The sequence below is a fragment of the Cnephaeus nilssonii genome (assembly GCF_951640355.1).
Source record: "Cnephaeus nilssonii genome assembly, chromosome: 2".
Taxonomy (NCBI): domain Eukaryota; kingdom Metazoa; phylum Chordata; class Mammalia; order Chiroptera; family Vespertilionidae; genus Cnephaeus; species Cnephaeus nilssonii.
This window is the reverse complement of record NC_137073.1, coordinates 67,411,273-67,439,087: the sequence shown is the minus strand read 5'-3', so window position 1 is coordinate 67,439,087 and position 27,815 is coordinate 67,411,273. Positions and strand designations below refer to the sequence as shown.

The window sequence follows — 27,815 nt, the reverse complement described above, 5'->3', positions numbered from 1 at the left end:
TGGCTGCCGGCCTCAGAGGGAGCCCCAGGCTTGGCTCCACTCCAGGCTACAAAGTTTCAATTGTAGAAGGAAAATAAATTCCAGATACCAGGGCCTCCACTTGGGTTGCCAGGGGGCGTGGCCGGCCTGCAAACCACCACAGGCCCCTCGCTCAGGCCGCCCCACACCCCAAGGGAACCCCCACCTGATCCGGGACACCCTTCAGGGCAAACCAGCTGGCCCCCACCCGTGCACCAGGCCTCTATCCTATCTAATAAAAGAGTAATATACAGATTGATCATCACTGCAACACACAATATAGCTGCCCCCATGTGGTCAAAGATCCTGCCCCCATGTGGACACAAGATGGCCACTACAAGATGGCCAGCAGGAGAGGGCAGATGGGAGGCACCCAGTCTGCAAGGGAGGGCAGTTGAGAGGGACCAGGCCTGCAAGGGAGGGCAGTTGGGAGGCACCCGGCCTGCAAGGGAGGGCAGTTGGAGGTGATCAACCCTGCAGGAGAGGGCAGTTAGGGGTGACGAGGCTGGCAGAGGAGGGAAGTTGGGGGCAAATAGGCTGGCAGGGGAGTGGTTAGGGGGTGATCAGGCTGGCAGGCAGAAGCGGTTAGGGGCAATCAGGAAGGCAGGCAGGCAAGCAGTTGGGAGCCAGCAGTCCTGGATTGTGAGAGGGATGTCCGACTGAAATGGCTAAACTCCTAGAAACATACAATCTTTGAAGACCGAATCCAGAAGATACAGAAAATGTGAACAGACCAATTAACTACTAATAAAATCAAATCAGTAAAAAAAAAAAAAAAAATCCCAACAAAAAACTTTTGGACCAGATAGCTTCAGAGGTGAATTTTAACACACATTCTAAGAATTAGCACCAATTCCTCTCAAATCATTCCAAAAAAACTGAAGAGGAGGGAAGGGTCCCAAGCTCATTGTGTGAACCCAATATTACCTTGAATCCAGAACCAGACAAAAACATTCTAAGAAAATTAAATTTTAAAAAGAAAATTATAGGCCAAAAATCCTTAATGAACATAGATGCAAAAATACTGATCAAAATATTAGCGAACTAAATTTAGCAATACCATAATCAAGTGGGACTTATTCTTGGGGTGCAAAGTTGGCTCTATATCCACAATCAATTAATGTAATACACTACATAAACAAAATGAAGGATAAAAATCATATCAATAGATGCAGATAAAGCATTTGACAAAAGCCACCATCCATTTATGATAAAAACTCTCAGCAAAGTGGGAATAGAGGGAACATATGTCAACATAATAAATGTCATACATGACAAATCCATAGCTGACATCATACTCAAGGTGAAAAGCTAAAAGTGTTTTCCTTAAGATCAGGAACAAGACATCCTTCAATTTCTATTCAACATAGTACTGGAAGTTCTAGCCACAGCAATCAGTCAAGAAGAAGAAATAAAAGGCATCCAAATTGGAAAGGAAGAAGTAAAGCTGTCATTATTTGCAACTGACTTGATACAACAAATAACCCTAAAGATTTCCCCCAAAACTACTAGGACTGATAAATGAATTCAGTAAAACAGCAGGATACAAAATTACTGTTCAGAAGTCATTTGCATTTTTAAACACCAATAACAAACTATCAGAGAAGTTAAGGAAACAATCCCATTTATAACTGCATGAGGGAGAAAAAAAAGAAAAAAGGAATACACTTAACCAAGGAGTTAAGAGACCTGTACTTGGAAAATTATAAGACAATGAAAAGACAAATAAATGGAAGCAAATACCATGTTCAAAGATAGAAATAATGACCATTGTTTAAATGTCCATACTACCCAAAGCAATTTAAAGAATGAATGCAATCCTTATCAAAATACCAGTGGCAATTTTCACAGAATTCATACAAATGATTCTAAAATTTATATGGAACCACAAAAGACCCCAAATAGCCAAGCAATCTTGACAAAAAACTACAAAGTTGGACGTCTCATGCTACCTGATATCAAACTATACTACAAGGCTATAGTAATAAAAACAACATGTGTACATCAATAAAACAGAATAGAGAGTACAGTCTAGAAATAAGCCCATGCCTATATGGACAAAGGAGACAAGAATATACAATGGGGTAAAGACAGTCTCTTCAATAAATTGTGTTGGGAAAACTGGACAGATACATGCAAAAGAAAATAAAACTAGACCACTTTCTTAGACCATATAGAAAAATAAACTCAAAATGGTTAAAGACTAAACGTAAGACCTGAAACCATAAAACTCCTAGATAAAAACAATGGCAATAAACTTTTGTACATCACTCTTAGTAAGTCTCCTCAGGCAAGGGAAACAAAATAAAAAATAAACAAATGGAACTACTGCAAACTAAAAAGTTTTTGCACAGAAAAAGAACACATAAAAAAAATTCTGTCTAAGAAAAATTTCACCACTGAAAAATATGCATGTACTCTCTATATGATACATAAGCAGATCAAACATTTGATTATCTGAATTCTAGAAAAGAGGCTTCGAGACTGAAAGCCTCATACCTGAACTCCACTGATACCAATTATTTGCATGAATACTGTAGGGGGCAGCTTTAGGGTCAAGCCTCAGGCTGACCTGTGGCAGGGCCACAAACAAGTCCCAGCCTGGAGGGCAGAGCTCTCCCTCTCCTAGCATAGTTAAGCCTGACCTTGTAGCCCTCCCTAATTCCTTCCTAAGTAGCTAATGAGCTGTGGGAGGTGCAGCAAGTGTTGCTAAAACAAGAACATTTGTATACATGTTAATCTTGTTATGTATGGGTTCTGGGACTCTGTCTCTCCAACAGAGGACAGCTGTCCCACCTGGCCCCAGCTTTTTCCTTCTATCTCTGTGTCTGTCTCTTTCTTTCATTTTCTCAATCCCCAGCCACCCCTACTCAGGAACTGGACTGCTCTCTAGCAGCGCTGGACATGGAAAAGAGAGAAATATTTATAGAATACCTTTTTTAATTAAGTCAAGGATTTACAGATTATTATTACATTCCTAAAGTATAGTACAGTTTAGGCACTCAATAAAGGCTTGCTTAAGTAATTAGGTAGATGTATAAATCACTTTGGGATTAAATGTATATATTTATATACAGTTGGTAAGCTGTATTTGTAGAGAAGAGGCATATAATAAATTAAGCAAAATGTAAACCCACAAATCCTTATCTTGGATTTTGTTTTGAAATTAAAAGTAACCTGGTATAATACTATGAATGCAAACCATGTACTCCAATGATGTCTGGGGCAGTATTCTGTAATTAGTAATGTTAATATTCCACAAGAAAACATTTTCCCGTTAAGTTAAATAAAGACTAAATCAATGTCTGTTGCCCCATGTCAATGGATTTTGAAATTAGGGATGAGGGATGACATGTAGAACACCTTCCTCAGCTATTTCAAGGATTAAAATAAACCAGAACTTCAAAGATCTTAAAAAAATTTAATATGAAAGTTTAAAAAGTTGAGTTTGCGCTGAAACCGGTTTGGCTCAGTGGATAGAGCGTCAGCCTGCGGACTGAAAGGTCCCAGGTTCGATTCCGGTCAAGGGCATGTACCTTGGTTGCGGGCACATCCCCAGTAGGGGGTGTGCAAGAGGCAGCTGGTCGATGTTTCTCTCTCATCGATGTTTCTAACTCTCTATCCCTCTCTCTTCCTCACTGTAATAAATCAATAAAATATATTTTTAAAAAAACATTTAAAAAAGTTGAGTTTGCTGTCAGACTGTGCTGGAGTTATAAATATAAATAATACAGGTATAATATTTAATTAACCTGTACTGAAGATATTTTTATAAGAATCAAGTGAATTCAATTTATGTAAAGTGCTTATCATAGAACCTCGTTCTCATTGTGCATTTATGCATTAACTATTACTATTTACAACTGAATTGCAATTCATTTGGACATTCTTTAAAGTATTATTCATTCAATAAATCTTTACTAAATTCCATATGCCACAGATGCTCCATAGCAGGAGAATAATGATAAATCAAGGCAGACATATTTTGGGCACTCATGTTGATCACTAGTTCACAAACTTCTAAATTTGCCATATACTGATAGCCGTATCAGTCTTTTGAAGATCACCTGATTTACTTCTTCTTTAGTCATAAACGAATCCTCTTAGCTCAAAAATATCATACTCGATTTTTAAAGATTTCCTTAAAAAGTGATTTCATTTCTTCCCTCAGTTGCCCTAACCCTTCCAGCCATAGGATATATAGGACTGTATTCACAAAATGAACCTTACTTAAAAACTCAGATTCCAGTAGGGCAGTGGTCGGCAAACTGTGGCTCGTGAGCTACATGCGGCTCTTTGGCCCCTTGAGTGTGGCTCTTCCACAAAATACCACGTGCGGGCGCGCACGTACAGTGCGACTGAAACTTCGTGGCCCATGCGCAGAAGTCAGTTTTCGGCTCAAAAAAATTTTCAATCGTTGTACTGTTGATATTTGGCTCTGTTGACGAATGAGTTTGCCGACCACTGCAGTAGGGAATACACTGAGTGACTGAATGATCTAAGTTAAAACACAAATTAGTACCTTTCCATAGTAATTCCTGCTCTAGAAGCACTAGATAAAATGGCAGTCAGGGCGATTTGAGAAGGTGTGTATAAAAGGTAAGCATCCGTCAGCGCAACTCTGTTAAGGAAGTCATCTGCTGTTTTCCTCAAAACCTCAGGGTTCTCCAACATGGGATAGCGAGTCTAGAAAGAAAGTTTGCAAATGTTATTACTTATGAGCGTTTAACGGAGTGACAGTTCAAAATATTCACATTAACCAGAAATTAACACAGGATGCTTTTATAAAACTCTTTTTTCTATACTCTAGTAAGAACAATCTTTCCATGTAAGGTTACTTTGTACTCCCCATTAGAATGTACTGAAAGTGCAGTTAAGTAAGAAATAAATGCTTTAAAATAATATAGCTCAAGTTCCCAGCATACTACTTGGCAATTCTGATTTATGTTAATCCCTCTCTTTGTCCTTTTCCACAAGAGGAAGTATGGGAAAGGAGGCTCTTAGAAATTCCATTGGGTCTGAAGTTGACCCAAGAAATACATACTTCCAGGTAAACACTTCCCAGGTAATCCAGGTGATTCAGATGTAAGACAATATTTAGGAACCAAAGCACCACCTCATTTTGATTTGAAATCCCTCTATTTAACATTTACTTTTGGAAGGAAGCAAATGGAAATAAATCTTGGTTTAATTACAGAATTATTTTTAGAATATGCCTAAGAAATATGAAAGTTCCCATATTTCCTAACAATTCTTTCCTTTACCATGAGCCCTAAATCCTTGGATTTACTATAGATACCCACAATCAGCTCCAAAAGCAGTAAGAAATCTTTTCTATAATCTGAAACAAAAAATCAGATACAGCCTTGGCCTGTTTTGTTCAGTAGTTAGAGGTCGGTCCTCGGACTGAAGGGCCGTGGGTTCAATTACGGTCAAGGCCACGTACCTCAGGTGCAGGCTCCATCCCTGGCCCTGGATCAGGGTGCATATGGGAGGCAACCAATCAATGTGTCTCTCTCACATCAATGTTTCTCTCTCTGTCTCTCCTCCTTCCTTCAACTCTCTCTAAAAATCAATGGAAAAAAATCCTCAGGTGAGGATTCACACACACACACACACAAATCAGATACAATTGTGTAGTCACACCCAGGTGTAGTCATTATCCCAAAATGTCTAACCTTTGACATTCCACTTTTCTCAATACATTTGATCAATTATTTCATAGCTATTCTTTGACTTCCTCCTTAGAACTTTTGGTCTCCATCTCTCTACTTGTTCCTACTCAACCGTGTTTTCTGGTCCTTATTTCCCTCCTGATTTCTCTGCACCATATGTTGCCAACACATTTCTGGCAAAAGTTCAACAGGTGAGTTCAACAAACCTTCTGTTTTGCAATCATACGCAGATTTCTGGTGCTGCTACAGAAAACATTATAACTAAGAGATCTGGTATTATTATAATAAATTTAGGTTCCCTTATCTTAGCAAGGCTCTCAACACTGCCTACCTATAATGTTCCATAGAAAATATGTTCTATTTTTCAGTGTCTATGTTAAACATTCTCCATCTCTCTCAATGTCTAATAATTCTCAGAAACTCTATCACTCATAGAAAATGATATCTGCTCTTAACAAAGAAACTCTGGTGCCCTGCCACTAGCAAATTTCCAGGCATAACACTATGTTTTCCTCTCCCCTGCCTTAAAAGAGCGATTGTTCTAAGGCCAGTCCTTGTACTTTGCTTTGAAACCCACGGCAGCCCCTTCTACCTTACTCCAAAGAGAAACTTGAGCTACAGATTTTCCACCTTTCCGTTTAAGCTTTCTCTCATTACCAGCTCCCCACATCAGTTTCTTCCACAAAAAAAACACACACCAGAAAGCTGTCCCTTTCCTCTCTTTCTAGCAGTTCCCTCATCTTCTCAATAATCCCATCTTCTTTTTCCACTTCAAAGACAAGCTGTCTAATCCAAGTTACAAATAATTGTTTGCTCAGTTACTTATTCCCCAAATGGCTCCAATCTGCTTTCTCCTTCCATACCCCACAGAGACCACTTTCACTAAGATCACTTTTCTGGCACTAAATCCAGGAAGTGTTAACCATCTACTAGTACTTTTACTCTACCTAAATTCTGAGTGGGATTGGGGAGTTGCTCATATTCATCTTCTACAAGTTTCTACTTCCTTTTACTTTTCTAGAAAGTCCTACCTCGCTGGGTATTTTTCAGTCTTCTTTCTAGATTCGTATATTTCTCTACCTACTCTTTAAATGATCCTCATTTAAATTGTCCACTTTCAGTGTTCCTGGGGCAATGATGTCCGAGTTTAGCCATTTCTCTTACCTCCAGATACAAATGACTACCCACCCTGGATGTGTTGCAGCCGATGGAAATTCAGCAGGTTTCATACCAATTTCAACCCCCCATCCCTCCGCAGAACCCCCCTCTCCGGGGGTGGGGGTCCTCACCTGTCCTCACTCTCTTTATGTAATTAAACCTCAAGGTCTACTGATTCTGCTTACTATCTCTGACATCCATTAAGCGCTCTCTACCCCCTGCTGCTACATGAGTCGAACTAACAGCATAGTAACTGGTATCCTTTCATCCATTCTAATACATTCTCCACATTACCATGACACATACAGATGTGCAATAAGTATAAGATGTACACTGATGCATGAATTTGCAAATGTGTTTTATTTAAAGGTATAAACTTAATTTGACCCTCTCCAGACTTAACCTTTCACTGGCTTACCCCTGCTCTATTCAAAACCCTTAACATCACTCCCAGTCTTGGCTCTCTCTGCCTTCCACTCAGGCAGCACTCTGTGGCAGTCTTCCCCTCTATCTCTAAGCTGCTTAGGTTCTTTAATGCACCATGGTTCTTGAATCCAGGCCTTCGACTGGAGAAGTCCTATTGGGATGCTCTTTCACTACCAAATTCCTCCTCACGCTATGAACTTCACATTCCCCCCACCATTGCTTTTCAGAAAGAGTGGAGGGAGAGGGGGGAGTGAAACATCAATGTGAGAGAGACACAAGGACTGGATGCCTCCCACACACTCCCCTACCAGGGTTGGGGAGCAAACCCACAACCCAGGTACGTGCCCTTGAACGGGAATTGAACCTGAGACCCTCCAGTGCATGGACTGATGCTCTAACCACTGAGAAACACTAGCCAGAGCTGAACTTTATTTTTATTTATTTTTTTTGAACTTCACCTTAAAATGACACTTTCTCAGAACTAGCTTCCCTTCCTCTCAATCTGCTATCTCCTTCAAACATAGCCTGTATTTTCCTCTCTGTAACACTGAGCACAATGAATATATGATTATTTTTCCCATTAGATAGTAAGGCGTATAAATGCTGAGGCTGTTCCTGGCTTCGTCATCAAGGACAATGTTTGGCATATAGAAGGTACTCAAATTTCACCTTTTAAATAAGATGAATGAACCAGTTTCTGATTCTTGTTTGACTTTATGTTGACTATCCAAGTCCTCTTTCGGGGTCAAAACAAAATAACTTAAGACATTTTTGTCGATATTATTTACTTACATTTTTTATGCCTATATATTGATTCCAGTTCACAATGCACTAAAACTAGAAGTCACTTAACAATTTTCTAGTTTAAAATTAAGAATTATTTTTAAGGTTCTTTAAATCAGATCTATGACAGTATACTTCAGAGTTATAAGAGTTATCTTAAGTTTTAAAAGCATTACTCTAAATTCACAATGGTCCTCCTTATGACCCCTGAATCAGTATTTGCAGATCTACCAAATCAGAAGCTCTGGAATTGCAGCCCAACAAGTAGTTAACAAGCCCTCCAGGTGATTCCCGATGTACACTGAAGTTTGAGAACTACTGCCGTAGAGGTCCAGGCCACACTCACTTTTAACTGAGCCCGTTTTAACAATTAAGATAATTAAAAGTTATAATAAAATTTTGGATTCTTTTGCTTATAGAACAAAGCAAAGGAGTACACTTTACTAGTTTACTTTATATCAAGATTAAGATTACCTTTAAATCAATGAGAAAGCCTTCAAATGGTCTATAAGGATTGTGGACAATAAGGTGGAAATTAAGTTGCTGTATAAGAAGCAGTTCATATTCCAAAATCTGTTCAAGTGTCTTCTCCTGTCCAAGAGGGCTCTCCCGCAAATTTCCAACAAATTGTAGACTAGATACATTGAATTCATCCACTTTGCAGGCCAAAAATGCACAAGTGAGCCTAGAGGAAAATATAAGGAATATGAGGGATTTTAAATTCAGAATAGAATGCAAGTCTAAATTACGCTTTACAAAGAAGTAATTTTCTCTCTCACATACATAACCAGGGATATGTATATATCTTGAAATATATGTAAATACTTTATTTCTAAAACTACATTCTAAAATTGACTAATATTCACAAGTGACTATAGTAGGCATTACAGGATATATTATATGTATATGTATATAATATATATATATATATATATATATATATATATATATATATATATATGGAAAGAGAGAGAGAGTTTTGTTTAAAGTTTTAAATACATAGGAGACTATAAAATTAGGTTGAATTGTGTAATACTGCCACTGCATTCAACCATTACTGACTTACTGGCAATTTCATATAGTTCAACCTAAATATCTGGAAGAACAAAGTAACTGAGGAATAGGAGTACTTTTTATCATGAAATAACAGATGGAAGAGAAAAATATACAATAGTACACACATGTACCATATGAGCATGGGATAAAAGGCAGATTAAAGAGCTACCTTTGTGGAAGGCTTATCAGTGGAAGTCTCCAAGGGTATTTAATTAGGGGATTATTAACTTCCAAACAAACCTATGCAACTCTCATAACTAGTAATAAAATTACCACAAAAATCAAGATTGGAAGTAACAAGGGCTTGATCTAGATTGGTAGAATGGAAATAAAAAGGAGAAAACAAACAAACAGGGATAATGCGATTGACAGCATGCTCTTTGATGAGTCTCATACTATTTTCAATTTTACCTTTAATGATAAGCATAGTGCTCAGCAGAGTACAGAAACACAAAGACCTTTGTTCAGTTTGAATGAATCCTATATGGACCTATAAGATTTGTAAACTAACTGGATGTAGAAAGACAGAAGTTACCACTAATGATTCTCACTCAGCAACTAGGAGAAGAAAGGTACCACTAACAGAAAGGGGTATTAGGGAAGCTAGCTTGGAAAAAAAACAACACAATTTGAATCTGGACAAGTTAAAGTTCAGAAGCCATCAGTATTACAGGGAAGTGTTACAGATACATAAGAAGTATGCTCAGGGATCTTAAGTTCAGAATAGAATGCAAGTCTAAATTACCCTTTACTAGGAAGTAATTTTCACACACACACATACACATACACATACACACACACACACACACACACACACACACACACAGTCAAGTGGTATAAAGATCTTGTTAAATAAAAATCAATAAATTAGACAGACTTATACTCACATTATTATCCGGGGGTGATATTCCATTACTGAGTTATTGAGATAAAAACGCTTGAAATACATACAAGCTGTACCCTAAGGTTAGAAAAAAAATATATATTATCAGAATCTATTCACACATACATTACATGTTAAATTTAGTTTTAAAAAAATAAAACTTATTTGTCAAAAGTTTCTTTGAAAACATTTATTTGCAAAGCTATGCACCCCTATCTTTATTGCAGCATATTCATGGTGGCCAAGACATGGAACAACCAGTGTCCTTCAATAGGATTGGATAGAGAAGATACAATATAGATATACTATGAAATACTACTCAGCCATAAGAAAAGATGAAATACTGCCATTTGCAACAACATGGATGGACCTTGAGAATATTATGCTAAGCGAAATCAGTCAGAAAAAGCTAAGAACCATATGATTTCACTCATAGACACAGACAACAGTAGGGTAGTTACCAGAAGGAAGGGAGGTGAGGGGTAGTAAAGGATAAAGGGGGTCAAACGGTAACAGAAGATGATTTGACTATGGGTGGTAGGCACACAATGCAATATACAGATCATGTATCATAGAAATGTATCACTTGAAACCTACATGATTTTATTAACCAATGTCAACTCAATAAATTTACCTTAAAATTTTTTTTAAAGTTATTCATACAAAATATCAAACCTTAATTCTTCTTTAAGCAAAATAATTGTGATGAAATGTTACAGAAACACCAGAGCCAAGACTTTGCTGTCCTTTACCACCCACCCTGGGTTATCCTTCCTATGGTTATTGGCTTATTAAAAAATGTTGTGATTATTTTAGAATTCAGATTAATAAGTGGCCCAATTTAGAAAAATTTAAGGAAGAAAAATAATAATGTTCACAGGTTAACCAGTCAATTTAAAAATATTAAGTATAATACAGTTGGGGCAATAAGCCTTCTCTCTAAATCTACTCCAGATCTGTGATATTAACCATGGTTGCTGCTACCAAACCAAACAGTAGAAGCAGCACCTACTGTTTACTGACTACAAGCATGTGCCAGGCTCTGTGCCACACACAAAACTACCATCTTATTTAAACCTTACAACAGCTGATGAAACATTGCTATCTTCACTCTACAGAGAAGAAAACGGAGTATCAACGAGTTAACTAACTTGTTCAAGGTCACACATCTTAATAAGGGACAGGGCTGGATTCAACAAAGACTTGCCTGTACTTTTAACCACTATGTCATATGGCTAGAATCAATGAAATAAACATTCATCTATTTCATGATAGAAAAAAGGAATATTTCCTTTTATATATTTTATGTGAAACAAAAAACAAAATTCTTAATCAATTATAAATAAGCATCTATACATATAAAAGCCAAGCAACCGTCAGACCGGTCGCTATGATGTGCACTGCGGCTGGCCAACCAGCCCGATTGGGGGCCGGCCCCTCCCCCCTCTCTCCCCACCTCCTGCCGGCCCAGACAGGCCTGATCAGGGGCGGGGCTGGCCAGCCAACTGCCCACGGCCCCTCCCCCAGCCAGCCCCACCCCCAACCGGCCCCCACTTGTGCAGGAATTCGTTCACCAGGACTCGTGTTGTATAAAGACAAATTCCACAAAGTTGTTCATTCAAGGACTCAGTTTCTTCAGTTGAAAAGATCACTTAAACCTACTACTTCATGATATAATTCTCTTTATCAGAAAAGAACTAAATCTGGAGATAGAAGCTAATCAAGTATATCTAAAATTCTTCCTGAATCTTTGATCTCTCTGTTTAAGATCTAGTAAACTAAGAAGACACTACGAATACTTTAAGACTTAATATGTTCAATAAAGTTCAATTTTTTCAACTATAAAAATGGAGATTATTTCCTAGGGGGTTATTCCCTACTGTGTCCTAAGATATTCACTCTGTATGACTTCAAAACTTAAGATATACATTTAATTAAGAGACTTGCATATTTGATCTTCACGACAAATCTGTGGGTTAATAAGGAAAAAATATTTTATACTCCTCCCTCTTTTTTTCTGTATCTTTCAGCTTTTTAATCTCAGCTTAACTTCTATAAAAAATAACACAAAATAGGAACAATTACAGGTACAGTATATGTAAACCCATATAGCCAAAAAATTCAAACTACCTGTTTCTCCTCACCACTGCCCTATCACAGTAAGCACACACCTACACACAAATGGGGTCCTCAGAATCATGTATCTGAAACATCACAAGACAATTTTTCACCCAAAGAAAATATCCAGTTTCTATAAATCAGGTTTAAAAGTTCCTTATGGCATGAGCTTCAGCTAGGGATCTTTTGATTAAAAATATGAATAACTGCATTATTTCTAAGATATTTCTGTGATACAGATGAAAAAGCACTAGTCTATGTTCTGGTCCTAGTTCTACTGAGGATCTGGAGGGAAAATAGTTTAATTTTTTCTTTCTTTATAAAATGAGGATGTCATGGCTTATCTAGAAGACCTCAAAATTCTTCTGACTATGAAATTAGCCTTGAAACACTTTATAAGATATAATATAGGAATTCATAATTTAAGACAGTTATTGAAAAATATATAACATGACAAAAACTTAAATACATAAATTATATATTTATATAACTAAGTTGCATTCCTGAATAAAGTGGATACAGGATTGAGCTACAAATTTAGAAGAGTTCATATTTCAGAAGTCAGCCAAAGGACATTATACTTCATCGCTAACATAACTTACCACCACAGACCTCGGCATTGCTGGCTTAAACACTGAACAAAATTCCAATAATCTTTTCTCATAGTATTTGCACAGTGTCAATTCTTCATGAGGCTCAAGAAAGACTGGATCATTTGGAAGAACCTTTAGATCAAAAGTTACAACAAAAGTTCAGTAAATTAAATGCTCTTAAAATATTTTTCCCTGTCCAGATTAGTTTATATCTCCAGCCAAAGGGAAATACACTACATCTCATTTTCTCTTTATAAAATTGTTAAATATTACATAAAATAGCGTTAGGAAAATATTTAATTAACTAAAACTATACCATCATTTCACAATTTCTCAGAGTGTCAGCTGGACATTTGCTTCATTAAGGTATAAATGCATTCCTGATGGTGTGTGTGCATGTGCTCACAGGTATGTGAAATCAAAAAGATATACACTGTTAATAGTTGGAAAGTTTTCAAGACCCCTTTCTCAGTCACACAGGTTGAGATAAAATCAAGTGTCTCAAGGATAATTCTGACTTTGAAAACATTACCTCTCATCCATCTTTGTAAACTCTCTACAAGATACACTTGATGGTTAACAAATACAACTTGCTGTTACTGGCTTAATTACAACTACCAAAATAAGATATATTGAAGTCCTAACCCCCCAATACAGGCATACCTCGGAGACACTGCGAGCTCAGTTCCAGACCACCGCAATAAAGCAAACAGTAATCGTTTTGCAGGTGGAGGGTCTTGCCTTCAGTTTGTAAAAAAACCCAAAACATCTGTGAAGCACAATAAGTGACGCTCAATAAACTGAGATAGGCCTGTACCTCTGAATCTGACCTTATTTAGAAATAGTCTCTTCAGGTGTAATTACTTAAGGTAAGATCATACTGGAGTAGAACGGCTCCTAATTCAATATGACTATTACCCTTAACATGTGAAGATACAGACACAGAGAGAACACTATGTAAAGATGAAGGTAGAGGTTGGTGTTATGCTTCCACGAGCAAAAAAAAAACACAAACAAAACACCTGAGGTTACCAGAAGCTGGAAGAGGAAAAGAAGAATCTCCTCCTAGTAGCTGCAGAGAACACCGATGGACCAACACCTTGATCTCAGACTTCTAGCCTCCAGACTGTGAAACAATAAATTTCTCTTGTTTTAAGGCACCCAGTTTGTGGTAAAAAAAAAAAATAATAAAAAAAATTGTTTTTTTCTTTAATGGCAGCCCTAGGAAACTAACACAGGCCCTAATTTTATAGACAGCATGTAATTGTGGTTTAGGGCAGGAATGTTGGAACTAAATTCTTTGGGTTCAAAACCTGGCTCTGCCACTTACTAGCAATAATAAAGCCTGGAGAAGTTATTCAACCTCTCTGTACCCGAGTTTCCCCAGCTGTCAGGGGAGGAAAATAACAGCATCGACCTCAGGGGATTAAAAGAGCTCATACTTGCCAAATGCTTAGAACAGTGCCTAGCACATAGCATGGTGCATACTAAGTACGACTTAGAGCAGCACAAACTTAAAGTTAGAAAGAAATACGTGACAAAGGTAAACAAGTACAGTATCTCAGTTCCAGGTCTGAGACGTCGAATACTTGCTGGAGGGAGGCTTTGTGCTTGTGAGGAAAGACTGAACAGAAGAGTGACTGGGAGCTAATAATAGGAAGAAGTTGGCTGGCAGGCCATACTCCTAAATCAATTGGTTTGTGAGAATGGTCTCTTGTCTCCCGGCCTCCAACCTCTGCCCTGTCCCACCCATTCACCACCAGGATGCTAGAGGACTTTTTCTAGTACCCAACTTGAGGGAAGTTAATTTGCCACTGAAAACCTTTCAAAAGTCCTCAATCCCTGCATTATCAAGTCCCAACTCCTCATGTCCGCTTACAAATTCCCTGCCTTCCCCAGCCTTCCCGGCACCTGTGCTTAGCTTCCGCTACACAACTCGACCTTCCGAGGGCATTCCAGGCACCCGCCCGGCAACTCCCGGCTTCCCGCTTTTCACCTGCGGCTCTGTCCGCCGGGCATGGCCTCTCCCCGTCTTCCCTGCATCAGTTACCGGGAAAGGCCTTCCTCGACATCCCAGCTTGACAAGTGGGAGGCCCTAGCCCCGCGCTACGCTGACGTCCTGCAAAGTCTCCTCTTCGCCATGCTACCGGTTCCTCGTCTGCCACTCCGCCATGGGAGCGGCATGGCCCGCCTCGGTACCTACAGCCCGCGCCAGGACGCCCGCCTGTTTACTAAACAGGTAACCGCGCGCCGCGAGGTCCGGAGAGGGGAGGTGTGCAGAGAGCCCCCGCGGAGGAGCGGCGGGGGTCCCGCAGCGGTTCAGGAGTTCAGAGGCCAGGGGAGCCGGCCGCCGTCCGCGTCCTCACCTTCCCGTTGGCCACCGCCTTGCACTTGAACTTGCGGTTGGCGTCGGCCCGCAGCCGCGCCGGCTGGTCCTCGCTGGCGAAAGTCCAGTGCCGCTTCTGGCTACTGTTGTGGTACATCCTGCAGCCTGAGACCAGGTCCAGGAAGTCTGGAGGAAAAGGCCCCAAAAGCCACGACGGCGGGACGGGAAGCACCTAACCCACGACCGGGGAAGGCGTCTGGCTGGCCGGCGCGGGCGCACCGACGTCATGGTCACGTGGTGACTCCGTCCGCCCTCGCGCTTCCGGTGCGGAGGAGAACGTCTCTCGCGCGGCCCGGCCACCGCCTGTACGTGAGTGGGCGGGGCCTACGGATGGGCCCCTATTTTCCGAGAGCCCCGGCCCTGGCTCCGCCCCTCTCCGGCAAAATTTAAAGGAGAAGCGCCAGGCAGGGTGTCCAAAGGAATATCCATTGAGCAAGTGGAGAGGCTAACAGAAATAATTCACAGCGGGTGATCGGAAGTGGGGAAAGGACCCGGGAGGGTGTCATATTTTAAGCAGGCCACACTGGAAGGTGACTTTGAGCAAAGACGTGAAGGAGTTGGGAATTGGCCCTATCGGTCAGGTGGGAGTGGTCTTGGGGCAGGTGGAACAGGCAAGGTTCCGAGAACGTGCCTGGGGCGCTGCCACAAATCTCTGCCTGGCGGACTCTGGAACACGGTTGGAAGACTAGAAGCAGAACTGTTTTTTACTGTTCTGCCACTAACGGGACCCATTCTTTTCGGTGCCTTTTCCCTTTCCCTTCTGTTGGATTGGGTTGGATTCTGCCAATCCTCTCCCTCCATTTCCATCTCTTAAAGCCAGTTTTAGGGTTTTCTTGAGGTTCTCATTTTTATTATTGCCCCCAGGAAATCTTACAATAAGCTATCTGTTAATACTTAGGAGATTTACAATTTTTTTTGTTACGACTACTTTCAGAATTGCATTTGAGATACAAAATTTACATTGATTTCAAAAGCCTTTGTTTTAGTATCTGTCCATTTAGACACACTCTGTTCTCCTGTGCATCATACATCAGGTGAGAAAGAGATTTACCTACAGCAAATCATTTTTTAAAACAACAATAAATAAAAAACAGATCAAGATGATGAGACACAAAGAGTTTAGATGTTGAAAAGGCCACACAATTAAAAAGAGGTGGCAGGATATTTCTAACTCTGCTTTTTATGGGAAAGTTTTTAGAGGCTTAATAAAGAAATAATTTTTCTTTTTTTGTTTCATTTAGGTGGGTGCAGTTAAGGGTAGAGTTTACCAGAGTTATTTGAATTCAAATAACTTATACCATTTGTAGTTTATAACTTTGGAGATCCAGACACTCCTTGAACATGTGTCCATACTTGGACTAGTAAATTGGCTGAGGGAAGAGAGAAAATGAGAACAGGGATAAAGAAAATATGATGATGTTAACCTAAAAAATAAAAAGCAAAGTGACAGGCATCAAGCATTTGCTTGAGATCAAAGTATAGCTATTAGGGCAGCAAGGATTCAGGCAGAAACCCAAATAATGTTCTGATTATGGGGTGAAGGGGTTTTTATGAGAAAGGGAAGGGAAATAATTACTTGAATAGAAAAAAATGAATTTCTATTGGTGCTAATGAGCTAAGTTCATTTTTAGCTATACATGGTGGTGCTAATTCTAAAGACTGTCCTTAACTTTCAGTCCTCATAGTCAGGATGTATGCTTTCCTGTTAGCTGCACAAGCAGTGTTTGGAATACAAAGTTGGTTTGGCCCAGTCCAAGCGTTATTTTGCCCAGTTCAAACATTTGAAAGGTTTTAGGAAAAAGTTGTGCAAGACAGTTCCTCTGGAATGGCTGCCCTAGTTCTATTTTAAATGGTTCCACTATGTTAACTGTTTACTGTGTTAAGGAGGAACATGCAAGTTATGAATCCAATGGCTTGTGAGTGCCCGAAAAGATTGTACAATGGGAAAGAATGGCTGAAAATGAAAACCAGAAAGTTACAAAAGATAGATTTAGATAAAGAAATGATTTAGATAAACAAATGTCTGCACAAAATCTTAGACTCAGACTGTTATATATACCATGTCAATTTTTTAAATTTTGTTTTTCTGAAAGGCATTTGACAACTCCTTTAGTTTTATGTAAAGGGAGATAAAAATGTGCATTTGGGACAGATGGCAGAATTTGATTTCCACAAGGGTATGAGTAAAATTGCTGAATGTCATAGTTCATTTAGGAAGACAAATATGAAGAATCTGGTGTTTCTGGTGTAACTAATGTATTTTTTTCATCTTTAATAAATCTTAGTCTGTTAAGGTTAACAGCATACTTTTGCGATATAAAAGAAATTGTACGTAACTTAAACAACTACAGAATAAAGTTGTTGCTGATGCCCTAATATTAATACACATGTATGATTTCTTCTTATTAAGATGAGCTAGGCTAGTCCATCTGCCTGAGTGATACTTCCCTGTTCAACCTGTAAAGCACAAATATTTCTTGTGCTATCGCTCCAGCAGAAGGCAGACTGTGGACTTATAACTTGGTGCCTTTACCCATTTTCATTTCTAGTTTCAACTAAAATGTAGCAAGTGTTTCTCTCCACTTGTATGTTTTATTTATAGAAAAGTTAAAACATTAAGAATAGAGAGAAATGTATTTTTTTATTTTAAAAATTATTTTATTTTTATTTTTTTGCTGTTCTCCATCCAGACAAGTTTTCTTTAATTTGTTAATTCCTGTAATTATTAAAGGAACATCAGATCATTGTTACAAGGCACACAGTATGTGGTAAACAGAATAAAAGTGAACACTTGCCCTCTGGAATTCCAGCCCCTGGAATTCCATCCTTGAATGTCACTGTCGGTGCTGATGTGGAGCATATGCAGGTATCTTGCTTGCTTTTAAAACAGGAATATTTTAATGTCACATGTGTACATGCAACTCATTATTTTTTTAAATATATTTTATTGATTTTTTTTTTTTACAGAGAGGAAGGGAGAGGGATAGAGAGTTAGAAACATCAATGAGAGAGAAACATTGATCTGCCTCCTGCACACCCCCTACTGGGAATGTGCCCGCAGCCAAAGTACATGCCCTTGACCGGAATCGAACCCGGGACCCCCCAGGCTGCAGGCCGATGCTCTATCCACTCAGCCAAACTGGCCAGGGCGCAACTCATTCTTTTCAATAGCTGCATAATATTCCAGAACATACTTTTATCATCATTAATTATATTAAACAATGGCCCTGTCTGTGGAAAATCCTGTCATTTCCAGAAGATTTATTTTGTGTTATCTGCTGTTTCCATGACACCTATCTCAGGAGCAGACACCCTTGTTTGTGAATATCTCTATGCTGACATGTCCCAGCTGAGACTAAGATCCCAATGGACATGAAGAGTCACAGGATATTTGCAATTCAAATTTAAAAGATGAAAACAAAAAGGCTAGTAGAAAAATGGACAACTCATGTAAATGGAGAATTCGTAGATCTAGGAAGAGAGAAATGTATTAAAATAATTATCAATGCATGGCCATTTTCCTTCTACTCCTTGCCCCTCCCCATTACTTTTAAATAACAATTTCTCTGCCACTTGATGGAGATGTTTCAAACAAACAACAAACAGAATTTATACTTCCCAGAAGGTAATAGAAAAACTCAAAACTTTCAACCAAAGATATCACTGCCCAGCTGGTATGGCTCAGTGGTTGAGCATTAACTTGTCAACCAGGAGGTCAAGGTTTGATTCTGGGTTTGCAGGCTCAGTCTCCAGTGGAGGGCGTGCAGCCGACTAATGATTCTATCTCATCATTGATGTTTCTATCTCTCTCTCCTCCCTTCCTCTCTAAAATGGAAAGGAGTTTTATGGATAAAATAGTCAGGTTCAGGGAGTTTTAGGAATAAAGAGGATTCATGAGGGAGGAATGCATAGGTGAGGACTTGGAGCCACCAGAAGGCATACATTCACAGAGAATAATAAAAGGCGCCACATGCCCTAGCTCTGTGGTCGGCAAACTGCGGCTCGCGAGCCACACGCGGCTCTTTGGCCCCTTGAGTGTGGCTCTTCCACAAAATACCACGGCCTGGGCGAGTCTATTTTGAAGAAGTGGCGTTAGGAGAAGTTTAAGTTTGAAAAATTTGGCTCTCAAAAGAAATTTCAATCGTTGTACTGTTGATATTTGGCTCTGTTGACTAATGAGTTTGCCGACCACTGGCCTAGCTGGTTTGGCTCAGTGAATAGAACGTTGGCCAGCCGATTGAAGGGTCTCAGGTTTGATTCCAGGCGAGGGCACATGCCTGAGTTGCGGGCTCAATCCCCAGAAGGGGTCATGCAGGAGGCAGCCGATCAATGATTCTATTTCATCATTGATGTTTCTCTCTCTCTCTCCCTTCCTCTCTGAAATCAATAAAAATATTATTTTTAAAAAGGTGCCACAGGATAAGGGGAGAGGAAGACATCCATCCATAGTACTAGTAGATAAGGAAAAGCCACAGGGTATGGGGGAAAAGGAAACAAACTTTCACAGAAGATAGAGAAATGCCGACAAATGGCAGAAAGAGGAAAACAGATTTTTCACAGGAGATAGAGAAATGTTACAAGATAAGGGGGAGCGAAGGAGGGGGAACCACGTGGGGTTTATGCTTTGAAGCTGATATTCTGTAGAAAGAGTGACCAGTTAGAAGAGCATAGGTTCATAAAGTGGGGAAGGGGTCCAATTAGAAGGGAGCATGAAGAGACAAAGAACTATAGCATTTATAAACCCTAGAAAAAGGGGCCTTGTGGCTTGCCCCCATGGGACCCCCTCCCTATGTGAGAGTTTGTATTTGCTTCCAATAAATTTCCACCCTTTTCATCTACCACCTTTTGTCTGTGGCTTCATTCTTGGAATCCATCTGGACAAGGACCCTGGAAAGAATTCATCCTTGCATCCTGCTCAAGAAAACAACCTAAATCAAAATCAATAAAAATATATTTTAAAAAAAGTTATTACTAATTCATTGGGCATTATCCAGAAGTGAGTGTTAACAGGAGAGATTACAGTGACTTATTTAAGTAAACACAATCTCATTTATTGTGCCACCTTTGTTAAATTGTGTTACAGTATGTACTTTTAGATAAACTAAATATTTGGACTGCAGGCATTACCTCAAAGCCAAGGGTTGTCAGTCAGAGATCAGTTTTCATCTGTTGGTCACTGCAGAAAGGCTCTAGACTTACCCTTACCCACGTGCTATGCCAAAGTTTCCCCTCTCTGTTGCTTTAGGATAGCCTTCCCTCTTCAGGCTCTGCCCTAGTGATCTTAATATTTTGGGGTATTAAAGATCAGAGGGCCTGATTTCAGGATTAAAGTAAGAAAAGGGAATAAGAAGGCTGACGGAGGGAACCAATAATTATGTGTGCAATTGGGATAACGTTGCAGTCTAATAAGTGGTCTGATTAATTTACAGTCCTTATTTCCCAAACACATTAATATATTCATAGTTTCTGATTTTAGTGCCACAAGGGAAAAAAAAGGTGGTGGTGGTGGGTGGAATAAAACCATATCTATGCTCACAAAACACACAATGTCTCTCTTGCTTTAAAATCTGACATGAAACTGTACCCCTTCAGCTACTGACATGGGTTTCTGACATTCTAAATATAGCTTTACAATGATGTTCAGAAACAATTAAGCCCTTTGCAATTCTATTTGATATATACAATTAGCACTGGCTCTACAATTCTTTTCTAGTTTTTGTTTTCCCCACTTGTCAAGTTGGACTAAGAGAAGAAGAGGAATTGCCTATGGCAAATACCTAGTTAGATTATCCAAAACAGAGTGCTACTAAAAGAATAGAAAAGAAATAAACACAACAAACAGCATTTTAAAATACCCTTGATCTAAATGTAACCTCCCTAAATTGAAACACTTTTTCTTTTGTTTTAGGACTACCTAAAATTAAGGTGTAAAGAGGCTTGACAACATGTTGAGGAGAGAATTCTCTAAATTCATGTCCATTTCTGCATACCTTACTAAATCACTGCTATACTCAAGTCCTGATACTAATTGTTAGGTGGTGGTGATGATGGTAATGGTGACATAAAAATGGCTCTTTTACAGTTCCTGCTTCAGAGTCCTTAAAGTGTAGTGGAACAATTATGCACAAACACAGCCCTCTGTCAATGACAGTAACCTTGGATAGGGCCCTAAAGGGAGCAAGGTGATACGTTTTCTTATCCCTGAATGCTAATATCTGATCCTAATGTAGACAAAACACCTATGTGGTTTGAATCCAATGGAAGACACAGAGCCTAGTTCCTTCATCCCCAGCCAGTCACAGGTCAGTTAAAACGCTAGTGTCTCTGCTAGCCAGGGGTAGGTGGTCCACTTGAAGGTCATTCCGTGCATTTTTTTAAAAAAATCACTGTTAATAATAATCCTGTATAATAAAAGGCTAATATGCAAATCAACCAAACAGCAGAACGACTGGTCACTATAACGCACACCGACCACCAGGAGGCAGACGCTCAACACGGGAGCTGCCCGCTGGTGGTCAGTGTGCTCCCACAGAAGGAGTGCCGCAGCCAGGCTCAGCACAGCGGCGGCGGTGGTGGGACCCTCTCCCACCTCTGCTGCAGGAAGGAGGTAAGGAGCCGGGGTTCCATACTGTGAGAGCCCCGACTGCGAGAGGGATGTCTGACTGCTGGCTTTAGGCCCTTAGGGGTCCCGGACTGCAAGAAGGCACCGGCTGGGCTGAGGGACACCCCATCCCCCGTCCCAGTGCATGAATCTCGTGCACTGTCCTCTAGTAATAATAATAAAAAAACACCAGAGTTGTTCTTAGCATTAGTTCTATTACAATCATGATTGGGAGTGCTCTGTTACCACCTTTTCCTTTTTTTTTTTTTTTTTTTTTAATACCAATTAATCAAAAGTGAGTCATTTCCAACACAGTTCTGTAACAATGAACAGAGTGGAAATATTTTATTTGTGACTCAGTAGATCTCATGTTTCAGAGCTCAGGATCTGAAATCAGAATCCCACCTTGACTACTTGCTACTGAGTATTCTTGGGAAAGCCACTTCAATCTATTTCATCCCCAGTTTTATCCTTTGAACAATGAAGAATATAGTTATAGCTACCTCATAAAGTGGTTGTGAGGATTAAATTAGTCACTGCATGTGAAGATATAGCAGAATGAATGGCTTCTACAGATTGTTCAATAAATATCAGTTATTACTTAATGCACATACTAGTATATAGAATAGGCTAATTGCGGATATAACATTTATGTGAATTTGAATTGTTATTGATATTGAGGGAAGGGGCACTTCAGGTGAATGGGATATGCTTGGGCAAAGTAAGGGGCACAAAGTACAAGGTGCAAATCTAGAGGCCAGAAAAGAGCATAGCTTGGTTGGTTCGAGAATAAAGTGAATTAACAGATATGAACTAGTAAGATGATTAGCAGTGGGTCTTGAATGTCAAGCTGAGTAATTTGTATGTAATACAGTAAAATGTTTTGAGTGGGAGAGTAAAATTATCAGAGCTGCATTACTTTAATTTGGAAATTATTTGTGATTGTTTAGATAATGAGGACTTTATAAAGTCCACATTAAAATAGAACAAGGAGGTCCATTCTCATGGTGAGGCCCAAAGGTCTTCTCTTCGGAGTAACTACATCAAAGTCAGGATTATAAAGGTGAGTTCCCCACCACGCTCCCAGATAGGGAGATGGGCAGTATATCATGTATATCATATAGCATATGCTATATGAGATGTAATACATTTATATAGTACCTTTTAGGTATAATTCCAGAGAAGGGCCTTGGAATCTGTGTTTATGAAAATCTTAGGTTTTTCTGATGATTAGCATTAGGTTTGGAAGTTTTTGCCAATGTAAAATTTGTAGGACTTGGCAAAGTCCTATAGGTTGAATGGGGTGGTGGGATGAAAGAGAAGTAGCAACTCTAAAACAATGACTTTCAAATATGAATAAGCAGAGCTTGTTAAAATGCAAACCAGAGGTTCCCATTCAATAGGTCTGGAGTGGAGCCCTAGGAATCTGGATTCTGAAACAAGAGTTCTCTTGAGTTCAGTGGTTTCCAAACATTAGTGTTCAACATTCCCACTTGGAGAGTTTGTAAAAACAAATATTACTGGGCCGCGGGTCCAAGAATATGGATTTCTAACTGGCTCTCGATGATACTGGGCACATGGACCACACTTTGAGAACTGCTATTTCAGTTGTGTCAATGCAGTTGAATTTTAAAGCCCAGATGATGGGGAAAATGGCAATGCCCTTATCACAGTTGGTCTTCACCTTTAGTGTTAGGTGGACTACTGGAAGCTACACTTTTATTTCAGTTACCTTTGTGAGATAAAATAATGAAAGTTGTTTAATCATTTGTTGGCCTTATGTTTCTCCACACACAAATGAGCATGGTGAAATTTAATATCCATTTGAAAAAAAAATTACTAATAACCACATTCTCACTGGCTGAAAAAGGTGAAGAAAAAAATTTATTCTTCCACAATTGGATTAAAATATCCTTTGGTAATAGAGTCATAAAAAATGTCAACCTCTTTAATTATTATACCTCTGTTGTTGTAGAATCTAAAATTTATTTATTTATTTATTTATTTATTTATTTATTTTTTTGCCCTGTAACCATTTTTATTTTTATTTTATTTTATTTTATTTTATTTTTTTTTAATTTCTTTATTGATTAAGGTGTCACATATTTGTCCTCATCCCCCCATTCCCATCCCACACCCCTCCCCATGGATGCCCCAACCCCCTGTTGAACTTAACCATTGGTTAGGCTCCTATGCGTGCACACAAGACCTTTGGTTGATCTCTCCCTTCTCCCCCCTCCCTCCCCTATCCTCCCTCTGAGGCCCGACAGTCCGATCGATGCCTCCTTGTTTCTGGTTCTGTTCTTGTTCATCCCAGGCTCACCCGGATCCAGGGGCCCGCGGCTCCACCCGGACCCGGGGCCAGGCTCACCCGGATCCTGGGGCCCGCGGCCTCACCCGGACCCGGGGTAGAATCTAAAATTTAGATGATAAAATTAATTGAAGGGCTAACTTGTTTTCAGGATGTCTATGGTCGGCTCAGTGTTCTCAGACAGGAGTCAGCAAACTATGGCTCACAGACCAAATCCAGCCCATGTCTGTTTTTGTATGGCCTGCAAGCTAAGAATGGTTTTTAAATTTTTTAAATGGTTGAGAAAAGAATAGTATTTTAATGACACACGAAAATAGTATTTTAATGACACATAAAATTCACATTTTGGCACCCAAAACTATATATCATATTTTATATATTAGGAGATTGTGTGTGTGTGTGTGTGTGTGTGTGTGTGTGTGTGTGTGTAATTTACTACAAGGAATTGGCTCATGCAGTTATGGAGACTGAGAAGTCTCTTGATCGGCTTTCTGCAAACTGGAGATGTAAGGGAATTGATGGTGTAAGTTCTAGTCCGAGCACAGAAGAGCAATGTCCCAACTGGAAAACAGGTAGTGTGTGAATTCACCTTTACTCCCTCCTTTTGTTCCATTCAGGTCTCCAGCAGACTGGATGAGGCCCACCCACCTTGGGGAGGGCATTCTGCTTCACTTAGTCTACCAGTCAAATGTTATCCAGGAACATGCTCACCCCAAACCATGTCCAACCAAATACCTGGGCACCCCTGTTTTAGTCAAGTTGACATATAAAATTAACCATCATTATAATAAATGTTATTGCAACCCAGCCATGCTCATTCATTTACATAGTGTCATTTATGGCTGCTTTCATGCTCAACAGCAGAACTGAATAGTTGAGACAGAGACCAAAAATATTTATAATCTGGCTCTCTAAGAAAAAAGTTTGCTAACTGCTGTTCTAAGAGAGTGCTTTTAAAATTTTAATATAAGTACACATCACCTAGAGTTCTTGTTAAAATGCAGGCTTTGATTCAGTAGGTGGAGACAAAGAGTCTCCATTTCTGGCGTGGTCCCAGGTGAGGCCAATACTGGTCTGTAAACTACATTCTATTTCTCAGTTTTTGTGCTTGTTACTGTCCCTGACTGCAGTGCTGGAAACTCCTATTTATACAAATTTCTTTTACTTCCATCCAGCTTAAATCCTGTTATTCCTGTTGCTTTTTCTAACTGTTCCAGCTTACTATGATCTCTTCTTCATTGTGCTTTACTTCACTCTTTGGCCTTTGAAAGTAATCTACACTGAGTGATCTCTGAACGCACAATAATCTGGCCACTAATAATCTGGCCATTCAGTGTATATATATTAGAGGCCCAGTGCGTGATCTCCGAACGCATAATAATCTGGCCACTCAGTGTATATATATATAGAGGCCCAGTGCACGAATTCGTGCCAGGGTGGGGTCCGGCCAGCTTGGCCAGGGGGAGGGGACATGGGCGGTTGGCCGGCCTGCCAGCTGGTCGAACTTCTGGTCAAGGGGACAATTTGCATATTAGCCTTTTATTTTATAGGATATACACTGAGTGACCAGATTATTATGTGTTCAGAGATCATAATAATCTGGCCACTCAGTGTATATTGCCTTGTTGTTTGATTTTTTTACTGTGTGACTATCTTAATTCCCCCTTCAAAGATTTAAATTCCCTCAAAATAGGGATCCTGTTATTTAGACACCTATCACCTATGATGCTCACATAATACCTTATATCTGGCAAATATTCTAAAATATATTTATTAAATTAATTACTGTTCTACATTTAGAAAAGATGATTGTTGTCAACAGTGCCGTTACAGTGAGTGGGGCAATATTTTTATCCATTCACATATTTAGAACGAATTTATTTTTCTTTAATTGATTTTGATATATTTTAGTTATGAAGATTATGTTTCTTCCAGAACAAAGACAAATTTCATATGTAAAGCATTATATATCAGATTTGCATAAAACATCTGAACGCTAAAACTTTGCAGGGTGGGCTCTGACAGTTTTGAAGTAAAAATATAAATCTTTGTAATAATATATTAAATTAGATTATAGAGTTGAAATTTAAACTTGGTCTCAACCTTGAGATGAAAAGTACCACTTAATTATGAACTGGCAAAGTGCTTATTGAGCAAGTTGTCCGGAGGCTGGAGAATTAGAAATGCAATGTTAATTTCACTAGTTTAATAATCTCATTTTCAGAATTTGCTTGAAGAGATATTGAGAAATTACAATAGCCAATCATGTATGAAAGTTTACAGACTATGAAGATGTCTTATTTTGCCATTAAGAATCACGCCTTCTAAGCTTTTAAAGAGAATTAGGTGAGTAGTTAAATAAGATGAGAAACTTCTGCACTCATAAAACTAATCAGTTTATTTTGCTCTTCTAATCAATTTTAAATTTCTACCTGAATTATTTAAGTATATGCCAAGAATAATAATGGTATGAATATGAAATGACTTTCAAAAATCCTATTGAGATAAAAAATAATTACAAATGTTTGGCATTTCAAGTCCTCAAAGCCATACTCTTTTTATGTTTCACTTAAAAACAACTGTGATAATTTCTCTATTTAATAGATTTTTAAACTTAATAAATGCAAATAAATACCTTTTTTTTAATAAATGTTGTGCCCAAGGAACAACTATAAAGAAATTTCATATGTAAAGCATTATATATCAGATTTGCATAAAACATCTGAACGCTAAAACTTTTCAGGTGTCAATACATATTTTTCTTCTAGAAACACATTAATGTTGGCTTTAAAAATATATTTCTACGAATATTCTCATGTTAACAAGCAAACAGGATCAGAAGGAAAAAAGCAATCAAATGACTTGATACATCACAATTTATCCACATGGTGGAGCCATGCGGCTAGATCCTGGAGACACTGGCTTTATTATACTCACCGTTTTTAAATAATTTATGGTAAATACAACCAACCAAATTTCCTGTTCTGCATGCAGTTTTCTCTGGCACTATTAGCTTAGTTCCTTATCATCTCTCACTTAGCATAGTGCAGCTTATTCCACTCCAAAGCTCCGCTTCTCCAACCTTGGCTGCACTTTAGAATCGCCTGGGCAGTTTTAAAAAAACCCTGATGCTGGGCCCTACCTGGGGCTAACTGAACAAGAATCTTTGCAGGGTGGGCTCTGAGCATCGGCAAGTTTTGAGGCTCCCCTTTAAAATCTGATCACTGTATTTCTAGTGCCATCACCACCATCTCCCACCCACTTCAACACACACAGAGACTCAGCATACACAATTACTTACAGGCTCCTATACTCACCAGGTTCCTTCACACCTCCAGGCTTGGGCTCATATCCCTGTGAGCACGAATTAATATTGATTGAATGACTAAATGAATAATGTAAAATGGCTGTTGACTTAACCACACATGTTAGAGTTTGTGGTAGAAAAGAAGTGTAGTATAGAAAAAAGCTTTCAAATGTTCCTTTCGAATGGAATAAGTTGGCAGAACACAGCGTCTGCTTTAGAATATATTTAACATTGGTTGGTTAATCCTATGCCACGTTCTGCACTCCAAGCCACCAAAAGGTAAGCAAACACTGGGAGTTGTTTCTTTTGCTGTGCACAAGCTTTTTAGTTTGATATAGTCCCATCCATTCACTTTTGCATTTATTTTCCAAGCAAGGAAAATAAATGCAAAAGTGAATGCATGGGACTATATCAAACTAAGGGCCAAATTCATAAAATTTTCTCACTTTTCACTCATGTTAAATTTACCCTTTAGAATTTTATAGCATAAACATAAAACA

General features: G+C 39.1%; 1 protein-coding gene across 8 annotated transcripts in view; it reads right to left on the bottom strand.

Moving 5' to 3' along the window:
* Positions 1 to 15,355, bottom strand: part of CCNH (cyclin H) — a 35,158-nt gene extending 19,803 nt beyond the window's left edge. For 2 of the 8 annotated variants that reach the window (XR_013814342.1, XM_079786961.1), the window contains exons 1-5: positions 15,077 to 15,355; positions 12,720 to 12,842; positions 10,004 to 10,077; positions 8,535 to 8,745; positions 4,541 to 4,704 (exon numbers count right to left, since the gene is read on the bottom strand). Coding sequence is in view for 5 of the 8 variants with exons in the window: in XM_079786961.1 (XP_079643087.1) it covers positions 4,541 to 4,704; positions 8,535 to 8,745; positions 10,004 to 10,077; positions 12,720 to 12,842; positions 15,077 to 15,193 (689 nt within the window). In the remaining 3 variants the exon portion in view is untranslated. Of the gene's footprint in view, positions 1 to 4,540; positions 4,705 to 8,534; positions 8,746 to 10,003; positions 10,078 to 12,719; positions 12,843 to 13,373; positions 13,400 to 15,076 lie in introns of those variants that run through there. The other 6 variants (XR_013814343.1, XR_013814344.1, XM_079786962.1 and 3 more) reach the window with 5 other exon arrangements.
* Positions 15,356 to 27,815: the final 12,460 nt, after the last annotated feature.